This window comes from Sus scrofa, chromosome 13 (genome assembly GCF_000003025.6).
Source record: "Sus scrofa isolate TJ Tabasco breed Duroc chromosome 13, Sscrofa11.1, whole genome shotgun sequence".
NCBI classification, from domain to species: Eukaryota; Metazoa; Chordata; class Mammalia; order Artiodactyla; family Suidae; genus Sus; species Sus scrofa.
In genome coordinates, this window is record NC_010455.5 from 162,398,753 (window position 1) to 162,423,238 (window position 24,486).

A 24,486-nucleotide genomic window follows, 5' to 3' on the forward strand; every position below is an offset into this window, starting at 1 on the left:
TGGATAAGTGAAAACAAGCACAACCTTTTGAAAATTTGGTCCAATGGAAATAAGAGCTTCGATACTGGGTAAACTAAGGAGGCTTTGTCTGCATGTTACCAAATTTGCAGCTATCATACACTTGTCAGAGACTTTATTTCACAAGGCAATGGCTGAACCATATGCAGAAAAATGAAGCAGGGCTGATTTCACTGGGCGTTTTCCCCTGCTTCCTTTCTCTTCAAGTTGGACTGGAAATACTATAAAGAAAATCCTCTGAGCAATCTGTTCCAAACAAGGAAGTTCATAAAAAAGAAAAGGGATATAGAAGGGGGGAGAAACAGAGCTAAAAAGAATGTGACTTTCTATCTGCATTTAAAACTCAGAAAATGCGCAGTTTGGAATTATCCCTGTTCACCTCTTTATCAACTTGTGTTATGTTGATTCATGTGAAAAAAAGTGCTTTGAAAGTCCACTGTTGGAGTTTTCTAAGATTCAAAATAAAGATCTGACAGGAAATGTCTTCAGAACAGCAACTGAGTTATATTCACAGAGGAAATGTTCCCAACAGGACTGAACTAATCAGAAAATAATAAAACCTGAAAGCCTTGTGAACAGAAACACGGTTAAACCAAACTTTTCTGAAATGTATGAACACTGACATAAACTTGAAAACGTACACACACAGAGAAAAAGATTCAGGATTAGGTAGAATGAGCAAATGCCAAAGATGTAAAATCAATAACTGTATTTAATTTTCTGAAGAAATTTTGCTGAATTTATTATTTAAAATGAGATAGAGGAAGCACTGTCTCTCCGTCCATCTTTTGTCTATGGTTCTGTGGTTGTACCTCTCATGAAATGTCCTTCTTTGATGCAAAATCTGACATACTAAAAAATGCCTCTTTTGCTCTTTCTAGCTGTGTGAAATGTTTACCTAAATTCTAAATCTTGGTTTTCTCATTAATAAATGCAATCAATCCTGACCCTCACAGAGTTATTAGAAGCATTAAAAAGCACAGTTTCTAGCCCTTAATGGGTAATAAACAAACATTGGGCTCCAGAGCATCATCCAATCCTTCAGACCATTAACACCCTAGAAATAAAGAAGTAGGAAGGCAATTTAATCAGCGCTTTTAAGAACTATGTGATTTACGTATTAGAAACACATGTACATAATAATTACTCCAGTATATTATATTAGCATAATATACTGTGATAAGTAAGAATGTGACACTAAAGAATAAATGGGCGAGAGGAAAGAAAGGTGGCAGAGATTCAAAATGAGCCCAGAGTGGTCAGAGCTAAAGCTCTATTAGGAGAGAACAAAAGGAAGTGACAAATGCAGGCCAGTACGACCAGGAAGAGAGATGGGCCCTTGTGCTCATGCGTAGGTTACTAAAGCAATATAAACTGCCCTGCCATGCAGACACATAAAAGTAATCTGAGGGAAAGAGACAGAGTTGAGAGAAAAAGCATAAATGCTTTTAGTTAACAATTTAACAAGTACAAGTTAAAATTTTAAAACATACCAAATGCGGAGGTTCATTTATCCCAAGTGGTTCCTGAAACATATTGAAACATTTAAAAATTATAATTAGATAAACTTAGTTGCCTTTTTGAACATGCTGAAAATATCCTTTGAAAAATGAAAGCTATATATGGTCTGACCAATTGACTGTATTCTTTGAACTGGTTAGGACCTTACATAACCTCCTAAATTATTTTAATTTTAATGTTTATTACTAATTCATATTGAGTAATATTATAGCTAGAACAAAAGCATGCCCCAAGGTCCATTAGAAAGACAGTCTGAACTTCCTTTCATTCTCTCTCCCATCATCACTACCTCATGGGCCCCCTTATTATTCTGCAGTGTTTGTAATTATCAACATTAGCCATACTCTTTCAAAACTTCATAACTTAGCACATGAGGAGATAATTCCCTCTTCGTGGACTGCCTTTTCTGCCTCACTGCCCTCCTGGCAAAAGTGCTTTCATCCCCTAAGACATCACTCGATGCATCCTCTTCTTGAGGAATAGCATGAGCCCCCAAGTCCCTTGGTTTTCTCCCTGCCCCCTTCCCCTGCTCCCCCCACACTGCCTACATGCCTCATATTTTCACTAGTCACACTATAATTAATTGCGCATATGTTGTGCCTACGGTAAGAGACTAAGACCAATCAGTGAAGTCTTATTCCTCTTTGTTATCCAGTGATTAGTCATGTCTGACATATAAGGCACTAAATAAATGCTACTGAATGAGCTGATAAAATTACAGAGTCCCTAATCATCAAGGTGCTAATACCATCTACTAGCTCCCTTCCGGAGTCTACAGAAATTCAAGTGCTAATTCATCTTTATAGATACATACAATATAATCCAATAGTTCCACTTTTAAGAAGCCTGTTTCAAATGTTCAATTGGATGCCATTAACATGTCACTGGCATTGGTTAGTTCACATTTAACTCACCAGTTGGACAGGTCGTATTGACATGATTATATTATTTGATCCTCCCCAGTCAAAAAAGCATTTGTATTTCCCTTTCTCCAAAATGTATTGTTCTCCACAGAAGAACTTCTGCTGGTAGGCAACCCACCTAGCAGAGAAAAAAGGAAAAAGAACAGGGGTGACATAGAATCAAGCAACCAATAATTTTAAACACCAAAGAATCTCTCAAGGTTCTCAGAATAGGAGAGGACTTACACGCCACTTTTAACATGAATAGATCTTGTTTCACTGCCAAAGCCAATTTCTTCTAAGTCAGAAATTTCCTGATTTGTAATGTTAATAAATTTCCCACTTTCAAGATCAGATTCAAACAATGTGATAGAAGATTCTATGAAATTCTAAAAAGAGGAAGAGGAAAACTTTAAGAAAACATATGCATTTTGCTTCCTGGGTTGCTATATCTTAGAAATTTTCATGTACTTGTGGGATAATTTTCACATAAGTAACTCAAGGAAGAATTTTAATGGCACTGAAAACAATTTTAATAGTTGTTACTCCTAAACAGTTTAAAGAAAAAAGAAGTCTGAATTTACTTTAATCAGGAAAACATAACATTTTTATAAAATTTGAAATTAGTCAATAGTAAATTTTTGGGACTTACACATTATTACATATACATATAAGACTAATTGTAAGGAAATCAAAGTTTCACTTACGCCCAAAGAACAAAAGGCCACATGAAACAAAAAGCAAATTTATAATGTACTGTGTAGCAGAGGATTTTATGAACTTAAATGTAACAGGAAAAATAAAATTTTCTTGACAAAAAATTGTTTATTAAAAATTAAAATGAAAGGACCTCTTCATAAAGCCAGACAACATATTTAAAATAGAATTAACACAAAAAATCTCTGACCCAACTTGATAATCAGCAAAAGACTGATTCACAAGACAGATAATTCACGACAAAGATCAACATTAAGAACAAATAAACAAATGCCTAATTTCACTAGTAAAAATAAAGAAATTCAAATTGAAACAGATACGGATTCACTTTTTAAGTTAAGAAAGGTCTTAAAAACCAGTTTTATCAGGGAACCATTGCTGGTAGAAATACAAATTTTATAGCTATTTTAGAAAATAATTTAGGAGTTCCCGTTGTGGCGCAGTGGTTAACGAATCCAACTAGGAACCATGAGGTTTCGGGTTCGATCCCTGGCCTTGCTCAGTGGGTTAAGGATCCAGTTTTGCCCTGAGCTGTGGTGTAGGTTGCAGACGCAGCTTGGATCCCAAGTTGCTGTAGCTCTGGTGTAGGCCAGAGCCACAACTCCAATTAGACCCCTACCCTGGGAACCTCCATATGCTGTGGGAGCTGCCCTAGAAAAGGCAAAAAGACAAAAAAAAAAGAAAAAAAAATTTAGAAATATATTTAAAAGACAAGTTGTTAATACACTTTGAGTCTGAAATTCCTTTTTTTTTTTTTTTTTTTTCATTTTTCTTTTTATGGCAATACCTGCAGCACATGGAGGTTCCCATTTTAGGGATCGAATCAGAGCTGCAGCTTCTAGCCTACACCAGAGCCACAGCAACACCAGATCCGAGCCACGTCTGCAACCTATATCACAGCTCACAGCAACGCTGGATCCTTAACCCACTGTGTGAGGCCAGGGATTGAACCCACATCTTCAGGGACACTATGTTGGATGGTTCTTAACCTGCTGAGCCACAACGGGAACTCCCCTATATCTTAAGGAAAGTTTCCTAAAACTAAATGATGAGCAATTTACATGCAAAGATGAATTATTTACCACAGTGAAAAGTTGGAAACAGTGTAAATGTCCAAAGGATTTATAAATATAAACCTTTATGCAGCCACTGCTTGATGGAATAAAAACAAATAAGAAGAGTTCATAACAAGCTAGTGGTTCAAAATATATCCTAACTTACTATTGGTCAGGAGCTTTAACGCACATTATTTCCACAAGAGCCAGCACATGTAATTACATAACTACCATTCCTACTTTACGGCTAATGAAATTGAGGGATTTGCCTCACACAAAACAGTTACTGAGAGGCAGAGACTGAATTTAGTCCAAAATCTGTCCATCTGTCTGCTCTAAATTCTTAATCACTGTCAGATATATATGTAAAGATGAAAGAACAGGACAAAAACTCAAACTTATAAACTTGCTAAGATTACAAGCTCTCCAAAAAAAAAAAAAAAATCTCCAACTTTTCCTAAAAAGATTAGAATAAAAAATACCCAGAGTGGTTATCTTTGGGTCTACAGAAGTTGGCCAATTTTATCCTATATTTTTTCCAAAACTTTACAGTTAAGTATATTTTTAATTTGAAAATATAGGATACAGCAAAAAAAAAAAAAAACCAACACAACTTTTTCCTCTCACCTTACTACTTTATTGTTTGTAAATTAACTCTTAGACCTACTGAAAAGTCATCAGCTTCTATACAACTCCAACACTATCAAATTTCTCATAATGAACATTATTATAAATGTAATCTAAGATTTCTAGGATAAACATTCATTTTACATGAACAAGCAGAACAGTTTCCAATAAAAACAAACCATCTACAAGGAGAGAAAGAAAATACATTAAAAAAAATCTTTTGCACTTACTACTTACTTGTCAACTTTAAAGGACTTAAAAATTGCTGACATAGCTGGGTCAAATTTCATTTGAGACTTTAAAATAAAAGATAAAGGCTTTTTACTTGAACTATTTGTTATAATCTCTAACCCATGTTTGTGTTTTCAATTCCTCCTTGAGAGTAAAGCTTTAGAACCTAAGAACACCTGTCACCTTTATTACTTTCACCTGATTCTTAAAAAAAAAAACATGCGCTGGGTGGATGCAGTCTTCATTACTCCCACCTCCTTTAACCAAAGAACTTTTTATTTTCAAAAAACTTGCACTTGTTATAACTTTTGAGCTCCCTTGAACCCTGATTTTACATATATATGTGCATATACATATATGTGTATACACACACATATACACATATATATGCCCATTCAAACATATATCTATCTCAATGTAGATATATAGATCTGCCATTTTCCAGATGTAAATACGGAATGTATAAATATATTATACCAAGGCTTAACAGTCTATAGAAGATTTGCATTCAAGTCTCCAGGACAAGCCTGGGCACCACATCAACAAATCTGGTTATATTAACATAAGCTTCCATTACTCGAGGAACACAAACACGCCTCTGTTTCTTGCAACCTCAAAGTAAGTAACTAGCTTGAGGCAGCTGTGAGGATCCAATGTGGTGATGACAGCCAAAGGGGCCCTGTCTGGACCCTGGTAAGGAACTGGTATCAACGGCCGCCAAGTCAGGCCCAACCACAATGGGCAGGTCTCCAGCAGCTCTCACACATGGACCTCCCCTCCCCTGCTCTGTGACTCTGGAACACTCACCTCTGCTTTTACTTCCTCAGCTTCCACAACTGTTTCCTACTCCCTGGCAGAGTTGTAAGCGTGGGGAAATGGGGATAAGCTGACATATATCATGGGTCACTGTGTCAGGCTGGAGTAAAATCAGACAACAATGGAAAAAGGTAAAGACAGATATGTGCACATGTGCTGTCACTGTGCCCTTTCATTGAGAAATCAATGGTGGTACAGTGTGATATACCTTACTTGAGCAATGGCTTGCATGAATTCTACTGTGTGGGTTGTGGGAGAGTGGCAGCAGTGAGGAAGCTGAGCTGGAAGGCCATGCCTTTTGGTGAAGATGCAGCCCAGAGCTGTGCAGAGAATGAGGGACCCACTGTTACAGGCCCCATGCCAAGCACAAGTGCTGGCGGCTTATGGTCACAGATAAATTCACTCACCTGGCTTGAGTCTGTGTCCTTCCTACTCTACCATTCCCAGAGACATGGCCACGGGCTACAGGGGACTCTTCAGTGACATCATTCTCTCTTTCCATCTTCTGCTGTTATTTATTCATGGCTTTTCTTCCCTTAGAGCTTCTGCCTTCCATCTTTTTCTAAGTATCTTTCTGACGCAGTCTCCTGGTTTTGAAACTCTCTGCATTTTTCAAGCCTACCACATATATAATATCTGATCTAGCTGACTAGCTGCCATCTATATGATGGACAGAGCTCGAACTCTGAGCCAAATCCAATCACCTGGGGCTAAATCTCCAAGGGTCACATGTACAAAATATGAAAAAAAAAAAAAAAAAAAAACCAAATTTCTAACTGCCTTGTTCAGGAGGTGATTGCAGTAGGCACTCAGAGTCTCATCCAGGATAAACCCTATGAGGTTACTAGGTTACTATCATCCCCACTATAGGCGCAATTAAGTAACTTTGAAAGTCACACAGATTTTAAGTGCATTTTTGTTGTTCTAGAGTTAATGCTGATGGACAACCTCAAATCTGTACCCCATTTCATGTTTTTAAAGCACTTAAATCCAATGAAAAATCTGATTCATTGAATCAAATTGGTGCATCTGATAGGGTCTCAGGTACAATACCCCCCTCTGTTACAGAGAACCAATGAGCTTCAGGACCAAAAATAAGGCTTAGGGATCAGTTATTTGATTATTTTTAAATTCCATAAAGTGCCTCAGTTCATCAGGCCATGAAGCTCTTGTGCTACAAGCCCCTGGGAAGCCAAGTAACCTGAGACGCCAGCAGAGAGCTGGTGTGTCCATTAATTTAGGAGACACAATGGTGTCTGCTGCATACCACCTGGTTTCAGAGATCTGAAAAGAAGCCCCAGGTCTGAAAATCCTAACAAAAGCAAATCCAAATGCTAAGCTAGTATGAAACTGAGGAAAAAGAAGCATACCAAGAGGTTTTTATCAAGGAAGCCAAGGAATAAAAATTCCTTCTTTAATCCCTGGAGTCCAAATACTGCTGTATTCCTTCTGGTCCTTTTCTTTTTACAAAATAATCAACTCCAAGTCAATATATTTCCCTGACTCATTCAGAATTAGAAACACATTTCTGCTTGTCCTCTCCAAAGCAGTCCGTGACACGGATCACGTTATCCCTAAGGAACCCATCCAGGATCTGACCTTAGTATATCCAGAGTGTTCCACACACCAGAGCCAGGACAAGAGAAGTCTGCACAGTGTTACACAACTTTCCCATCTGTCCTCTTATTTTGTATTATTTAAACTTTGATCTTATATGCAGTGCCTCATGTTTTCCTAGGTTAGGGACCTCTGAGAATCTATGTGAGGAACAACACTTTCTGTTCACTTACATAGTCTGTGACAACTTCAAGAGCTTGAAACCCTATGTCTACTAATATTGTATCATACACTTAAAATTTTCAAAGAGGGTAGATCTTACGTTGTATCTTATCACAGAATAATAATAATAATAAAGAGGGCATGAGGACACTCTGGGAAGAGATGAATGTTTATGGTCTTAATAGTGGTGATGGTTTCACAGGTATATACTTATTCCCAAACTTGTCAGTTGTATACATTAAATATGTACAGTTTTATGCATGACGGTCATACCTCAATAAAGCAGTTTTATAAAAAGAGGACTTCTCACTTATATGCTATATCTGAAGAGTATAAAATATTTCATCTGAGAACATTTTAGTGAACATAAAATCATAGTCTAAAAATTATATAAATAACTATTCATTATATATGTGGATTAGTCAACAAAGTGGCCATATATTTATAGCTACAGATGCAATGCTACTAAGTCTTTAGTTGACTGAGATTCCAATTTCCCACTGTTGAGGTGTTTTAGTCTAATCATTCTATACCAAAGGAAAATGGTTAATATGACATGGGCTCTAGAGTAAGACAGACTTGCCCTCAAGTCACAGCTCTATATTTAGGCATAGTACCTAACCTCTTAGATCCTCATTTTCTGAATATCTAAGATGGGCATCTTAAGTCTCTATCTCATCAGTTGTGTGAAGATTAGGCGCAAGTACCACCAAAGCATTAATAAGTACCCGAAAATGATAGATTATAATGAAGATTTTAATAATAACATCTTTACAAGTTAAACTAATCTTCTAATTTTTAAAAAATCTAATAAGTTTTCTATGAAGGAAATTTTTACTTATTTATATAAAAACTATGTGCCATTTTTCTAAATACCCAAAACTTTAGTGTGCAGCAGTAACTAACATGCCAATTTCTGCCAGTTTTTACAATGCATTTTATCATAGACTGTCTATATCAAGTATCTCCTAATTATTTATTAGCTATATAGTTACTACATTTTTTTTCTTTTCACAGTTTCTATTATTGCTGGATTTCAAGTAGTGATCTGGGGTTTTGGCTTTTGTTTTGCTTGTTTTAGTCACAATCATCTTTGGAAGATACCATCACATTTACTGCTGAACATTTCAAGGAGCAACACTTCCATTCAACTCTCTCCTTTAAATAAGGAGGGACAATTTTTTAAATTATTCAATACTAGGTATAAGACAGTTTGAATCATGACTCAGAGCTTCCTCAATGAATATGGTCACAATGACCTAAAAGACAAAAAGATGAAGGCTTTATCTTGTTTTGTCTTGTTTGCCTTTTCATTGTCAAGGAAGGAGTGGCTATGTAGAGAAAACCCATGGCGCCTGTACACCAGAATTGTGGACCAAATGCCTCTAAAATCTATCCTCTGCTCAAGCAAACTCAGTGCCCAGTCTTCAGTGGACTGTACATTTCTTTAAGGTAGAACTGGTTTCCAACTCACTTTCTTACTAATAAGGATCATACATGAAGAAAAAAAAATGCTCCCTTGTTCCCTGTGCTTCTTCCACCCACCTCCCTTTGGGCAAAGGAGAAAAAGAGAGCTTCATTGCTCTGCCAGGCAAAGGGGGCCACAGCAGTCTAATGCCTTAAAGACTGTGCCCTCCTTGAAAGGGATTAGGAGGTGGTTTTATAGTTTGGGGAACAGAAAATAGGGACACAGATAAGAATCAGGGTAGAGGCAAGCTTGTATTGTCTTTCAAAACTGGTGTTTAGTGGTCCCAGGACTGGTTCTGGTGGTCCTCCTTCTTCCTAGAATGAAGAATGCTTCATCCCCTTGCACTTCTTCTCTCCTATCCTGGTTCCTCCTGTCTGACCAGGTGAGGGGTGGCAGAAGTGCTGCTAGTGACCCAGACAGAAACCTAAAAGGCCAGAGCACACACAGCCCCTGTGGTCATCCAAAGCCCACTAGGACCCTTCACTTTATTATCAATTCCTTCAAAGAGGACTCTGGAGGCCATGCCAAATAGTTTAGAGTTTATATGGGTACAGATTATTTTGAAATGATACTGCAGTGATCACTCCAGATTATGAGAAAATGTGCCCCTCTGAACACAATGAAAAAGTCTCCAGAGCTGGTCAGAAAACTGAGCAACATTTGCTAAGGCTGATATCCTCAGAACTCTCTAACATCTACCTCCTCTTCCTTGTGTCTTTATCAGCTTCCAGTCCTGTAATGTTCTAGACCTCTTTCACACAGGCTTCCTGCAGGCTCACATCCTTCACCTCATGCCATTTCTTGATATACTCACCCAAAAGAGCTTTCTAAACAGCTAATCTTATCACACTCACTAGGCCTAAAATCCATCAGTGGCTTATGGTCAAGAAAAAATGTACTTACATATACCATATATAATATATATACCATGTACTATATATACATGCTATATAAGGCCCTTCATTATCTGGCTCATGATTCATCTTCCCAAAGTTCTGCCTAATATCCTGACTTAACTGCATTTTCAAAACATAGCAGGTTCATTTACATGAAGGTTTTTCAACTTCAGCACTATTAATGTTGCAGGCTGATAATTCTTTGTTGTGGGGGGCTGTCCTATTTATTGTAGGGATTTAGCAGTGTCCCTGTCCTCTACCTGCTAAAATGTCAGTAGCACCCCTTCCCCCACAAAGTCATAACAATCCAAAATGTCTGCAGACACTGCCAAATGCTTCCTGGGTACAGCTGCCCCAAGTGAGAACCCCTGGCACATCCTTGCCCTTTTATGTGTTAATCTCTTGCTAAAACACCTATCTTTCCTCTTCACCCGGTCCTCAAATTTCCCCACTTGGCCAACTCTTACACTTGAAATTTCAGCTCTGCTGTCCCCTTTTCCTCTCGATTTCCAAGTGGAAGTACTTAACCTTTCTCTAGGTACCGTGAGTATTTTATGCTTAATCCAATCATAATCCAACAATATCAAACATTTATATAGGTGCTATCTTCCCTCCCAGACTGCCTGCTCTCCAAAAGTAGGGACTGAGTCTCTGGCCACTACATCTCCAGTACCTAACTCAATACATCTAACAAAGCAAGTGCTCAAAAATGATTGTGGAATCAATGGACGAAAAGTAAACCTAAGTATTCTATAATAACTGTGGCAGCTAAGAAAGGCAGGCAAGTCACATGAGTCATTCATTTTAATGCTCTTAGTTATTAGAAACATTTCATAACCTTATGTTCTACAAGAGGTCATGTCTAGTTTTCATGGAAAGCTAAAACAAACAGAAAATTAACTCACAGCTTGTAAGTACCGGAAAGACAAGATGGAACCACTTAATGCTCCACAGGCATTACTGTCTTCAAAATCTCCTTCTTCAAGCAAGAATTGCTGGCCTTTAAAATGTTCTTTCTCATAGGCAACCCACCTAGAAATACAGAGGACATCCAATTGAGTCATTAATAAAACTGCAGTCAAGAAAGTAAGACAGAAAATCATGATAAAGCACCTCATTGCACATCATCATATTTTAAAAAGCAACACATTTATTTTGCTACAATTTACAAAGACAAACAAATGGTGTATGCTTCATAGATCAATAATTTTTATAGTTTGCAGGCTTTTCCCAGCAAAAGGTTAAGTGTTGTAGAATTACAACAGAGCAACGTTCATTAAATGTTTGTAGTGTGACCCGATACCATAGCTCAACGTGGCTACGGAATAGCTTGCCAAGTAAAAAATAATGGAAAGCACAAACAGCCAATGAGAAATACTGTAAAATCCATGCTGAGATTCAAAGACAATCAGTTTTATTTTTTCTGATTAAGCCCACTGGACTCACAGAATGATTACTATATTAAACATTTATTTAGAGTTTAAATCAAAGGATCCTGTAACCAGCTTTGGATCTGAAATGGGGAACTGAGAAATGCGACAGGTCTGGTATTAGCTCTGGTGGCCTAAATACATACAAAGACTTCAGTAAATATTTATGGGTAGGAAATGTTGCTTCCACCATTTTATCATGGTGATAATGGAAACAGGAAGCGCTGTGGTAGTCTTTCCAAGGATGCAGGTTTCACGACTTCTAATCTGTAACTGTCAGTATGGAACACTGGTAAACACCATTAGACATCAGTCCTCCAGGGAACTTAGCTTTACGTGGGGCAATCCACAGCAGTTAACACAATGTGGGCAAAGATGATTCAAAACACACATTGATCTGCTTAAATCTGCCTTCAGTTGATACAGGGTAATAAGAGTGGACCCCCTCCAATGGGGCAGATGCCAAGAATGACTATTCTGGGCTCCTGAGTTGGAGACTTCTGAATTCTGGAGCTGGACAAAATGAAGCCAGGTAGGACTGACTACTATTATTTTGGGAGGATATAAAAAATATTCTAGGAGTTCCCGCTGTGATGTAACGGGATCAGCAGCATCTCTGGAGTGCTGGGATGCAGGTTCATTCCCCCGCCTGGTACAGTGGGTTAAAAATCTGGCACTGCCACTGCACTTTCCCTAGGTTCCTCAAGAAAGGAGAGAGATGAAGAAGAGATCCTATTACCTACAGATAAAGTTTAACACTTAAAAGTGAAAAATAATGAAATAGTGAAGCAGTAAAAAAAAAAGTAGAACAACAATGAGGCCAGCTGTTCATCGTTAAATGGGGACATCACATTTCTCTTCTGTGGCGTAGGTTGCAGGGGTGGCTCGGATCTGGTCCCTGGCCCTGGAACTCCATATGCGGAGAAATGCAACAGGGCTGGTATTAGCTCATGTGGCCTAAATACATACAAAGACTTCAGTAAATATTTATAGGTAGGAAATGTTGCTTCCACCATTTGCACCCAAAAAATAAAGAAATTTAGAAAGTTAAAAATAAAAAATATTACAAAGAATTATTTTCATAGGGTACGAAACAACAGTAGCTGCTCAGTAATCATGAACCACTTCTCAATTTCTATAGGTAGGCATATGGTACTGAGAAATAAAATACTGCTTGCCATATCAGTAAACAAGGGTGTCACAGTCATTAGCAGTTACAGCCACCTCCAAAGGTGGGCCAGTGACCCCTGAGGGAACTCAGGAAGGAAACAAATACCTGCCATCTAGCAGCAGTCAGATTGCAGCCACTCCTGACCTCAGGACACTGGCCCCAGAGAGCTGAGATACAGTCGAAGGAATGATTTCAGTAAGCCCAGACCTTGCATCTTCCCATACAGAGAAAAATGCTAAATTCCTTAACTGAGATATTTGGTTTTCCGTTATTAAAATAACCTTTTGTTCCTACTACCAGCCCTTTGTCGCAAAACTCCTATGTATCCAGCTCCCCCTTGGCCTCCTCAGAGCAGTTTGCTCAGGGTTACTGGAGATGTTACTTTAAGATGACTTAAACTGAGGGGTTTAAGTCCTCAGTTTTGTCCACTAAATAAAACACAACCCTCAACATTTTACTTACTTACTTATTTATTTATTTGTATTTTTTTAGGGCTGCACCTGCAGCATATGGAGTTTCCCAGGCTAGGTGTCAAATTTGAGCTGTAGCCACTGGCCCACACCATAGCTACAGCAACACAGGATCCGAGTCACATCTGTGACCTACACCACAGCTCATTGCAACACTGGATCCTTAACTCACTAAGAGAGGCCAGGGATCGAACCTGCATTCTCACAGATATCAGTCAGATTTGTTTCCGCTGAACCACAACATAACTCCGCAACCCTCAACTTTTAGGTTGTGCATATTATTTAGTTGACAGTAGGGGAAGGGGTAGGGGGTTTATATGAGTTGGAACAAACATTTTATTCATCTTAGTATATCTTCTGTAGTTGGTAAAGGGACTAATTTTATTCTTAAACTATTATGTGAAAATAAATTTCACAAGAAAACTTTCAAATCCTAAGTTTATATAAACGTGGCTATTCAAAACATGCTTTTATTAATATACCTGAATGGGAAAAATAATAAAAGATATGGAAGAACTAATATTAAAAGCCAGATTATTAAATTATTACATAATGACAGTTCAAAAATCTTCTGTCTAGGTTTTCCAATAGATTAATTTTTGATTAAGATTCAATTTATAGGGAGTTCCTTCATGGCACAGCAGGTTAAGTATCCGGCATTGTTATTGAAGTAGTATGAGTCACTGCTGCCATGGGTGCAATTCCTGGCCCAGGAACTTCTGCATGCCACAGGTGTTCCCCCCCCCAAAAAAAAAGATGTTATCTAAGAAAAATTTTAAGAAACATCAACCTCACTTTCCCTAGGTTCCTCAAGAAAGGAGAGAGATGAAGAAGAGATCCTATTACCTACAGATAAAGTTTAACACTTAAAAGTGAAAAATAATGAAATAGTGAAGCAGTAAAAAAAAAGTAGAACAACAATGAGGCCAGCTGTTCATCGTTAAATGGGGACATCACATTTCTCTTCTGCAACTGTCATATAAAAAATGAAAGTGTGTAAACTGTTTTACATGCCATAATAATTGAGATTTTTACAGAATCACTGCAAATACACTTAGAAAATAACAATGCAAATCACAATCCAGCTAATGATAAAATGATATAGACTTGAAAGAAAAGGCAAAAATATTTTATAGCAGGATTAACATGAAGTATGTCTGTCCACAGATGAGAAAACATTGCAACTAAATCCAACACAGTAAAAATGTGTTCATCCAAAATAGAAGTGCTTCTCAAACCTCTAACACATTTTTTAAATTCAGGGATAAGGAATTAAATGATTATTGATATGTCAGGTCAATTATGGACATGTACTGCATAGTCTCTTATATTTCCATTTTGGCTAGTGTGGCCATTGTTTGACTTGCTTTCAGACATTGCAAAGGCTAAGTCTTTAAATATAGACCCTGAGTGATCTTAGATAAGTTATTTAACTACTATGAATAAATATCTGAGTAGCATCTTTGACTAGAATAGCATGAACAAGTTATATGATGTTACCGCAAATAACAAGAGATATCTTTGTTTAAATTAAAATGAACCAATATTCCAAATGATCTAACATATCAACAGAGAGACTAATGGAAAGTGTCTGAAGGGATTCTAGCACTGGGTGGACAATGGCAAATAAGCAATGAGGAAAGCTTCTTCTCTGTGGCTTTACCTGCTGGGATACAAATTTCAAAGGCACACCACAGTCCAGTCACAGATTTTTCTGGGGTGCTTGCCCCAGTAACTGCTGATTGAGTTTGGGATAGTAGCAATGATGGTTACACTCAAGTTTGTACCTAGAGGTTCTTAGGGAGCTTTCTTAAAAACAGAGCAGGGCCATGAGATAACCAATGTCAAGAATCCTTGACTTCGGAAACACACCCAGGGAGGACTCACTGCCAGCATCCTCAGCACAGAAAGGCAACTAGGACAGAAAAGAGGATCAAAATTGGGGCTCTCATACATGTGTGTAATCTGTAAAAAAATAATTTTACAATTCTTATCTTCTATATTGTGTTTAGAAACACTAAGTGTTTTAGAAACTGTTTTCTTCATTTAATCTATCTCAAAAATCTCTTAATAACAAGAGATCACAGAAAGCTGTCAGTAACTAGTACTTTTTTTATATTAACATAAATTATTTTTGTTCTGCTTAGCGCATTTTTTTTGTACTGATCTTCAAAAATAGACAATTGAATCATACACTGAAAATAGAACACTCACACTCCACCGATGACACGGATTGATCCAATTCCATGAAAGTCCACGTCATTTTTTAAAAAATTAGGGACAGAATCTATATGTTCACTAAACTCTTTGGCCTGTCCGTGGAAATGAGGTTTTTCATAAATAATTACCTAAAAAATAGGAAAGGAAATTACTTAGCATACTCATATTGTAGAATAGATAAATATATTTTTACAAAAGTGACACTAAAGGCCACAATATGATTTGAGAACCACTGTCCATTTTCTTCATTATTACACATTTAAAATATAGCATACTGACATTCACAAGGAATATGAGTCTTTATCATCATAAAGGTAAACTATCTTAATGCTTCTCTTGTCTCAATATACTCAGGTACGATTACATTGTTCTAGATACCCAAATCCTAAGACCATCTCATAAAGGGTCCTGTAACTGTTTGTTTGAATTATCTTCCTATTTTTATCTCTCTGTTTAGAATTTGATATAGACATGCCTTATATGTACTGAATTTCCTTTATACAAAATAAAAAGCTCTCTTGAGGTTCCAGGGTAAAATGATAAATTACCTACTGAGTTGAGAAAACACGTCTATGAGAAAACACTGTTTCTGTGGTCATTACTATTCACTGAAAAGAAAGAGGTATGCAAATTCCTGAATTAAAATACACAACTTCCCAAAAGTTAGAAATCACTAAAAAAAATTGGTACTTTTATTGGATATGTAATTCAAATAGGGGAGGAGGGAAGGTAGTAGGAAAGAGATCTCTAACATTTCATTTCTTTCAAAACTGGGTTAGTACTTCTCTTCTACCATTCTGATGCTCTTTACTTCCACAAGCTGCCCTTAGTACTTCCAGAGAAGTGGTAACTGATAATAGCATTAATGTATTCACACTCTTATCACCTTCCCTATTTATGGCTAATGACATAATTTGTGAACAATTGGTGAAAAAGAGCCCATACTTAGATACATTGAACCAGTAAGTTAGAGCTTCTTTAGGAAAAAAAAAAAAAAAAACCTGAGAATATCACACAGACTGAAAAAAATATGTCGTACTTCTCCTGCTGTTTTCTATATATTAAATGTTCATAGCATACTGTATTGGAAGTGATGAAGTATTATTTGGGTTTAATACATGATACATATGTTGAACACATTCAGATGAAGTAAAAAGCAATAATCCTTTGATGAGTAAGTCATCAGCCAACACCTAAAAACTTGAAAACTGTGACTATGACTGCCGTTCCATTCATACACTTCTGCAACCTGTCAGACTGCACATGTCTAAGAAAGACCCACCTAAAGTTCTGATTCAGCAGACAAGGAGACTGAAACAGGAGTCACTCAGGGAGTGTCACAAATAATTCTGCATCTATTAGGTCACTGGTTTGAAACCTTGGCTGCATGTTAGAATCACCTAAGGAGCTTTAAAAAATTGTGATCACACCCCAGACCAAAATAGTATCTGTTTGAGTGGAACTCAGGTATAAATTTTTTTTTTTTAAACTCACACATGTATGATTTCAAAATACAGCCAAAGTATATTTGACACACTCAGATACTAAGCTTTTAAAAACTTCCTCTCTGTGATTGAGAGAATGGTAGCTAATTCCACAAATTAGGAAGCTCATAAATGGGAAGCCTAGAGGAGTTGTGGCTTGTTTCAGAGGAGAGGAGGATGGATGAATTACTGTCTCCCTACCTATCTCTGGAAGTGCTATAACCTAATTAAACACAGGCCTATTTGCATCTTTGACCATGACATTGGTTTTCTTCCTATCTCTCCTATATAGTCATTCTACACTTCATTTCTTTTCCTTTTCCAAAATGTGCTTAATCCCACTACCACCACCCCAGTTTTCCTTGCCTCTACTGTTCCATTCAGATACTAACACAAACTGACATCCACCTGGGAGAAGCTGCCTACATCTCCCTCTGATCAACCTGGATCACCATCCTGGGCACCATTCCCAAATGCCTGCCATGTACCTCCACTTGGATATCTAGCTATTATCTCAATTCCTCTCCCCCAAACAAATCCCAAACCTACCATCTTTCCACCCTGTTAGGAGGTACTTATGGGTCTGACTGGGTTGCCAGTAGAGACCTCCACCTTTCCATACGAGCCCACTCCCCATTCCAGCCTGGGCCCTCAGCAACCACTGTATGCAGTCACTTCCTACCATCCCAACATGCATTTAGCTACCTATTATCAGCATACATTCAAGTAATCATTTTTAATTGTTCCAAACAGTTAAAGGTTAATACTTAAACTTTTTAGCTGGCTACCAAGGTCTGTTCAAGACGTACCTTTAAGTTCATGGGCATTTCCACTTTCAGTCCACCCTTAGGATGATAAGAAATTTTAATATTAGATATATACATATTCAAAATATTCAAAAGTACTTCAGTGATGTATATAGTATAAACATCTGATTAATGAAGATTACATACCAGTTAACTTTAAGTTGTGGTATTTTTAAAAGTTTACAAGTTAAAATTTTAAGTACAGAACTCTATAGTAGTCAAATCAAGTCAGACTACTCTACAGCAATGTGGATAGGTCAAGACATCTTGAAAAGATACTTTCCTGATTACAACCACTACATGGAAGGAAACGGAGATTTAGTCCTTAAGTACATGCGACCAATTAAAGGTTTAATCCCACTGCAGAGTGTCTCAAAAACAAGAATGGAATTGCTAGCAGATTTAAATTTTTCATTTGGCAGAGTAGATGCTAAATCATTTAATACAAGTTTCTTCTCTGCAATTGCTTGGGCTGTTTAAATTAGAGAGAAAGGACTTCCTCTTCCAAGTTCCATCAACACTTCGTAAAACACTTAATATCTTTGTGACCACAAGGGTGTAGAGCATAAAAGGAAGCCTTCTCCTCACAAAAGCTCTAATTTATAATTTCCTTGTGTCTAATGCTTCTCCACATTGTATAGTCCTTAAAATTTCTCATTTGTTCCTGGTTTTTATTTTTTTAAAGGTTTATCACATAGCCAACATTTCACTGAATAGTTTGCCCCTCAAATGGAAAGGTTTGTAACAAAATAAATAATTTATGCAGGTACTTATGATTTTTAAGAAAGCTACCATTGACACAACTACCCATTTATCATGAATGCAGAACTTATTCATTACTGCAATGGAAGAGCATAATTTACAAGTAATATTCTAATAAGCATCAAAAAAAATTTAGAACTTTTTAAAAGTGTAAAATTTTCAAAGAATATTACTTATAAGGAAACTATATGTACTGTGATAAATTTAGCACAAAGTAAATTGAGATATTTGTTTTCTAGAAAACATTAAAATATCTTCACAAAGATATTCTTCATAACATAGAGAAAAACAGTGTATGCATAGTTTGCCAATTCAGTATACATACTCGTTTCTCAAGATTGAGAAGCATGAGCAATTATCCAAGCTATCTTAAATTCATGGATACGTGGGAAAAGCTTCTTTTTAAAATGCTTACCATTTGAAGTGGATGCAATGATTTCACTTCTGCTATGGAAACCTCAAAGAGTCCATGGTCTTCCTCCAAAACTGTAGCTTGCCCCTTAAAATTAATATCTGGGTAGGCAAGCCAACTAAATAAGAAATGAATGATTGGTTAAAGCATAATAGGAATACTTAATCTGGTTCTGTAAGAGAAGTTTTAAAAAGCTACAAAACAGAAACAAAAACAAAAAACACCTGTGTCACAGAATTACACTAGTAAAACCATTCAAAGTGACTTTTCCAAACAGTATATAACAATGAGTTAACATATTGTTAAGTATTTATATTAAAACACCATCCTAAATCTAATCTATATTTTCTAAGCACTGGTAATACTTTCCTCAGAATTTTCCAATATTTTAAAGTTTGAAACCTTTAATTCGGGATATAACTGAAAAATCAAACCATTTCACTGTAGTCCATTCTTCTTTAAACTGGGGCAATTGGAGGTAGAAATTCCACTAGGCATTTTACATCTTGGACCCACATTTTTAGAATCAATTTCAGTTCTTGGGCTGCCTCAGGAACAGTATTTGAAATAAAACTACTAAAAGACCCATCTAGCATCCAGCTAAACTTGATAATTATAGACATTTCTCATGGATAAGGTCAATTACTGGATCTGCCCAAGAGTTCTACTCTATGGTTGGGAGAGAGGAAGAAAGATGCCCAACAGCGACTCCTAAATTTGACACCAACTATCATCAGAGAAGATGAAAATACTGAGAGAAGAGGGATCCGTGTTGAACCAGGCAACACAGAACCTGTGACTCAGAATTTGGAGTTGAATTAAGACTGAACTCAGACCCACAGTCCTAAAGATACCTTTGGAATCAGAAAGGCATAGTATCAAATCCATGCTTACCAGCTGGCAGCCTGGAACAAACCACACAATTTCTTCATTTATGACCTGAAAGCAGCTCCACCTGCCTTGTAGGAATACAGAAGTGCCTTTCCCTGGTATTACAAAAGCCCTCAATAGCTATTAGCACTGAGACACTCTATAAATAGCTCAGGCTCCACAACCGTAGGCCAGTGGCATGTCTTTATTTCTTAGGTCCAGGATTTGGTGGATGAATAGACAATGGATGCATCAGTCAGGAGTTATGCCTGAGAATAATCTAGATCTGCTCCTGGAAGTCATGCATCAAAGACTTAATTGGATCCAAACAAAACAAAACAAAACGGACAGACTGTTTTAATCCCTGCAAAAGTCTTTCTTAGGTATCCAGAAGTATAAATGCTAAAATTAACTAAAACTTCAGAAATATGTATGTTATCTATTGAAATATGAAATAGTAAGTTAACTTTGGTAGCCATCAATCACTATAATAAAAAGAAACAATACATACACTCCTGACTTCACAGTGAAAGACACAGATTTGGGGATGTTCAGCTCTTCCAAATTGGGGACCGCTCGCTGTATGTAGATAGGACAACGTGCTGGATCAGACTGCGGGCAAAGTTCTATCTCTGGAATGCTGCAATCCTGAAAAAAAATTTGGCTTTGAAATATCTAGAGACACACAGCCCAGTATTCTCAACACCCTGGACATGCAGTCACAATTATTGTCATTGTTCAGTTGAATTTCTACCCAAAAACAGCATAAAGGAAATACTGTTTCTCCTTACCAATTTGGTAAAATAAAATTTTCTAAGGAGGTACACTGATAACATGAAAATTAGAAATATTATTTGATTGAAAAAGTATTACCTCAGTTCTTTCTGCTTTATTTTTAAAAGTCTTGCTCCATTAAGCAATGTTCAGAGTTACCAAACTACTTGAGTGCCAGAAGTCCGTAAGCCTTCCTTCTTGGAAGCATAACAAAGCCATAGGGAGGAAGGGAGTTAAGTAAAAGCTAATCTCATGGGAAACATAAAAAATAAATAGCAGAGAGTCACTATTCACTCAATGTGTTATCAAATTTACATTGACAAAAGAAAGAGGAATTTGAGGTGAGGGTAAAGGAAATCTGTTTTCCTACTTGTGGTATTCTATTTATTTGGTACAAATTGGTTTGAAGAAGACAGGCATGAAATTTGACCCTATACTCCACCACATACTCATTGTCACCATGTCAAACCCATCAAACTTGCCTTTAAACTTTCCACTGTCAAGGTCCTTCATCCTTCATCAAGGTCAAGACTTTGATTATGGGCCTATACCACCAGTGGAGTACTGCCTTACTCTTCATAAAGCTGGGCTTGTTAAATACCACTTTCCCTGTAATACTCCTTGGCTCAAGACCCAAGCATTTCAAATTTATATTTCTGTTTCCTTTTCTACAATATGACAACAACCTAGTGATCTATACTCACTCTCCATAACTCAGCAGTCATACTGGTACCCACACTATTTCCACTTCTGGCCTCTCCAACTTTGTAAATGGTTCCCTCACTGCAACTAAAGATGCCAATTCTTAAGAAAATCTTTTAATAGTCAAGTACTAACTCAAAAAAACAAACAAACAGAAACAAAACAAAAAAACGAAACCCTCATGGGAGTTTCCCCTGTGGCACAGTGGCAATAAATCCAACTAGTATCTATGAGGATGCAGGTTCAATCCCTGGCCTCGCTCAGTGGGTTAAAGATCTGGCACTACCATGCGCTATGGTGTGGGTCACAGACATGGCTCGGATCCCACGTTGCTGTGGCTATGGCGCAGGCTGGCAGCTGTAGCTCCAATTCAACCCCTAGCCTGGGAACTTCCACATGCTGTGGGTGTGCCCTAAAAAACAAACAAACAAAAAACCCTTCATCTTTTCTTAAAGAATCAAAACCACAATTATTTTTCCTTTTTCTGAAACCTCAGATGTGCTTCTGTCTGAACACAGACAGAATCTATCTCAGTAATGATTAGTGTTTAATTACAAGACTCGTTTCAATAGCATAATTCTCATCTAGGACATTGCAAAATTCAAATGACTATGCTTTAATAAAACAGGTAAATGCAATAATAATCATCGGTGACATTTATCAGATTGAACTTTTTTTTTTTACTATAATCATAGTAAAGATTACTTAGTAATTTTACAACTGCAATTTTCTAATTTTTAACCTTTCTCCAAACTGAATTCTCTTATTAATCATTATTAATCATTCTTATCAGTATACAAAAGCAAGCAAATTGATACATCTTATTTTTAGATAGTTCTAAAATGCAATACAGTAAGAAGGCATAAACTAAAATATCCTTAAAAGTACAAAATGTGTATTTCCTTCTAAAGTTTCATTTAATAAACAGCCAGAAATGTCCAGAACAGTCACCTGTTAATCTTCAAGGATGTTTTGTTTGCTATTAAAATTAGAGTTCTATTAACATTATTTAAAATGCTGCCATGTTAATGTTCCCCTAGGGATCTGAGGTACAGTAACAGAACACTTAACTAAGTGTCTCACACAAATAAGTTTCCTCTGCATTGTGTTATACAAACAATGTTTGGGTGGTACTTTATAAAAGGGAAAAAGCTAAGAGGCATTCGAGAATACCACAACACAGCAGGAAAGAGCATAATTGAAAAAGAATAATGATGGCTAAAAAACTGAAAATAACCAAAAAAAGGATGAGTACATTCTCAACTATCTTTATTAGAGGATCGATTTATTTTTTTTCTAGTTGACTAAAAAGATCTCACAGGTTCTATTTTTTTCCATGGCGGCTATTCATAGAAACAATGTCTTTGCAAGATTTGTATAACTCTTGATGGACAAAGGCAGTAAACACTAGCAACTGAAAGGTGCCTTATAGTAACTCAGCAACAATGACCAGTTTACTCTTAGTAAAAAAAAGTTTATATGGCTTCCTCCCAGACATTTCTAGTTATAACACACTTTATAAATATATCTTGGTGAAATCTACAAGCTTGGGCAATTAAAAGGAGAGTAGGAATAGAGATAAAGCTGTAGGAGAGAAACAGGGTAGGAATGAATTACAAAAACGGTAAGAAAAACTACTTGCCTCCACCTTACATGAAATACCTTCAGTCCCTGATCTGTAACAGATTTCTTTCTGCTTGGCTCATTAATGAGGGCACAACCTAAGTAACTTCTGAAGCAAGGAAATGTCATTCATTTAAAAAATATATGAAATGCCTAACAAACAGTTATTTGAACTATTTATTTTTTCTATTTGAAAAAATAAAGCACTGACTCAACACCCGCTGCACCACTATCTCACCTCCCATTGTTTCCACTGCCAGCAAAGATGACCCTTAAGCAGAATCTACAATTGCTTATAAAATGGGTGGTCTGTTACTTGCTGTATCTACTCACAGCAAAGCAAAGACATAATGAAAAGTTTCGACTACTCAGGTTAGAGCAACTAAAAGATGATGAAATAAGACAGAGATGGCATAGGTCTATATGTATCTGAAGATTTCATGGCCATGAAATGAAAATGAAGCTATCAACAGGCAGAATTTTGGAGAAAGCAAGCAGTTTGATGCCTGATTCTTGCTTTGTAAAATATTTAGAACAATGCTAATGCCTTTTCCATTCAATGCTCAATAGTTTTATTTTCCTTCCTCACTAAATGTTGCTGGCCTGTCCAAGACAAGTAGTTACTAACAGTGCAATTTTAAAAATGACTCCAAGAACAAACAATGCAAGAAGGAAAAAATGCAAGCATGACTTATTCTTTCCTATAATATATTCTAAGCAAACAGCGGATGTGCAAACACCCATTTATATACCCAGGCTCAACAGACTAAATTTTTTGTTTGATTTTATTGTTGTTTGATTTGGGGTGGGGGTGTGGAGGTTGCTGTTTACAATATCTTATTCGTCTTTTCTTTTCCCCACTAGGCCTGGCACAGTGCCTGATATATGCAAGGCAGGCACAAACCACACATTATTTAAATCTTAGGAGAGTCCACCTACAAACTAATTATTCATTTCAAGGGATTTCTCATGAGGTAGCTAATTACATGAGTGCTCAAGTGCTGCCTGCTGAGCTGAACTTGCAATTAAATTTTTCAGTGAAAATGAACACTGTCCTCTATGCCAGAGCCATCAATCTTCCTGCAGTACCATCAACATCCACCTCGGTATCTGACACAAGTTGCTCTGCCAGGGACTCCTCACATCTCCCGTCCTGTTTACTCTCTCAAGGTGCCAATCAGGTGCCACCTCCTCCAGATGAGGTGCCCATCTCCATGCATCTGAGGGGCCCTGCAGAGCACTTCCCACATCATACAGTCCTGAGTCAGCTCTCTCTGTCCTAGACTCTGAGCAGTCTGAAGTAAGAAACCATGCATCACTTGTATTTCTAGCCCCAGTACCTATCACAATATTGGGTCCAAAAGTAGATATAAATATTTGTTAGACACAGGTTTGCTTACAGTTTTGCAGAAAGTATTAGCTGATATAAATACATGCAGACACCCCTGTATGATAACATGAGTTTTTCTGTATGCCACCTTATCTTTCTGTATGCTATCTGCAACTATCAAGGGTTTTATAACATTGATCCAAATCATCATAAGATCTACTTCCATTTATACATTTTTTGTATAATTTTAAAAATACATAAATATCCACGACTGTCACAGGAGTAAGTGCACTAAAGCAGGCACTACATTACTGCTGAAGGAACCCTTAGGAATACATGGGAGTAACAAAAAAAGATCAGAAAGAGAAATTAAGGAAACAATCCCATCTACCATCACATCAG

The 24,486-nt window shown here is 37.0% G+C and overlaps 1 protein-coding gene across 1 annotated transcript in view; it reads right to left on the minus strand.

Annotated features, from left to right (window-relative positions):
* CRYBG3 (crystallin beta-gamma domain containing 3) overlaps positions 1–24,486 on the minus strand; it is a 124,429-nt gene that overhangs the window by 44,410 nt on the left and 55,533 nt on the right. Inside the window, exons 8-15 of the mRNA XM_021070691.1 lie at positions 20,167–20,303; positions 18,789–18,903; positions 17,615–17,650; positions 15,316–15,449; positions 10,936–11,062; positions 2,688–2,830; positions 2,454–2,580; positions 1,512–1,544 (exon numbers count right to left, since the gene is read on the minus strand). Coding sequence (XP_020926350.1) covers positions 1,512–1,544; positions 2,454–2,580; positions 2,688–2,830; positions 10,936–11,062; positions 15,316–15,449; positions 17,615–17,650; positions 18,789–18,903; positions 20,167–20,303 — 852 coding nt within the window. The remainder of the gene's footprint in view (positions 1–1,511; positions 1,545–2,453; positions 2,581–2,687; positions 2,831–10,935; positions 11,063–15,315; positions 15,450–17,614; positions 17,651–18,788; positions 18,904–20,166; positions 20,304–24,486) is intronic.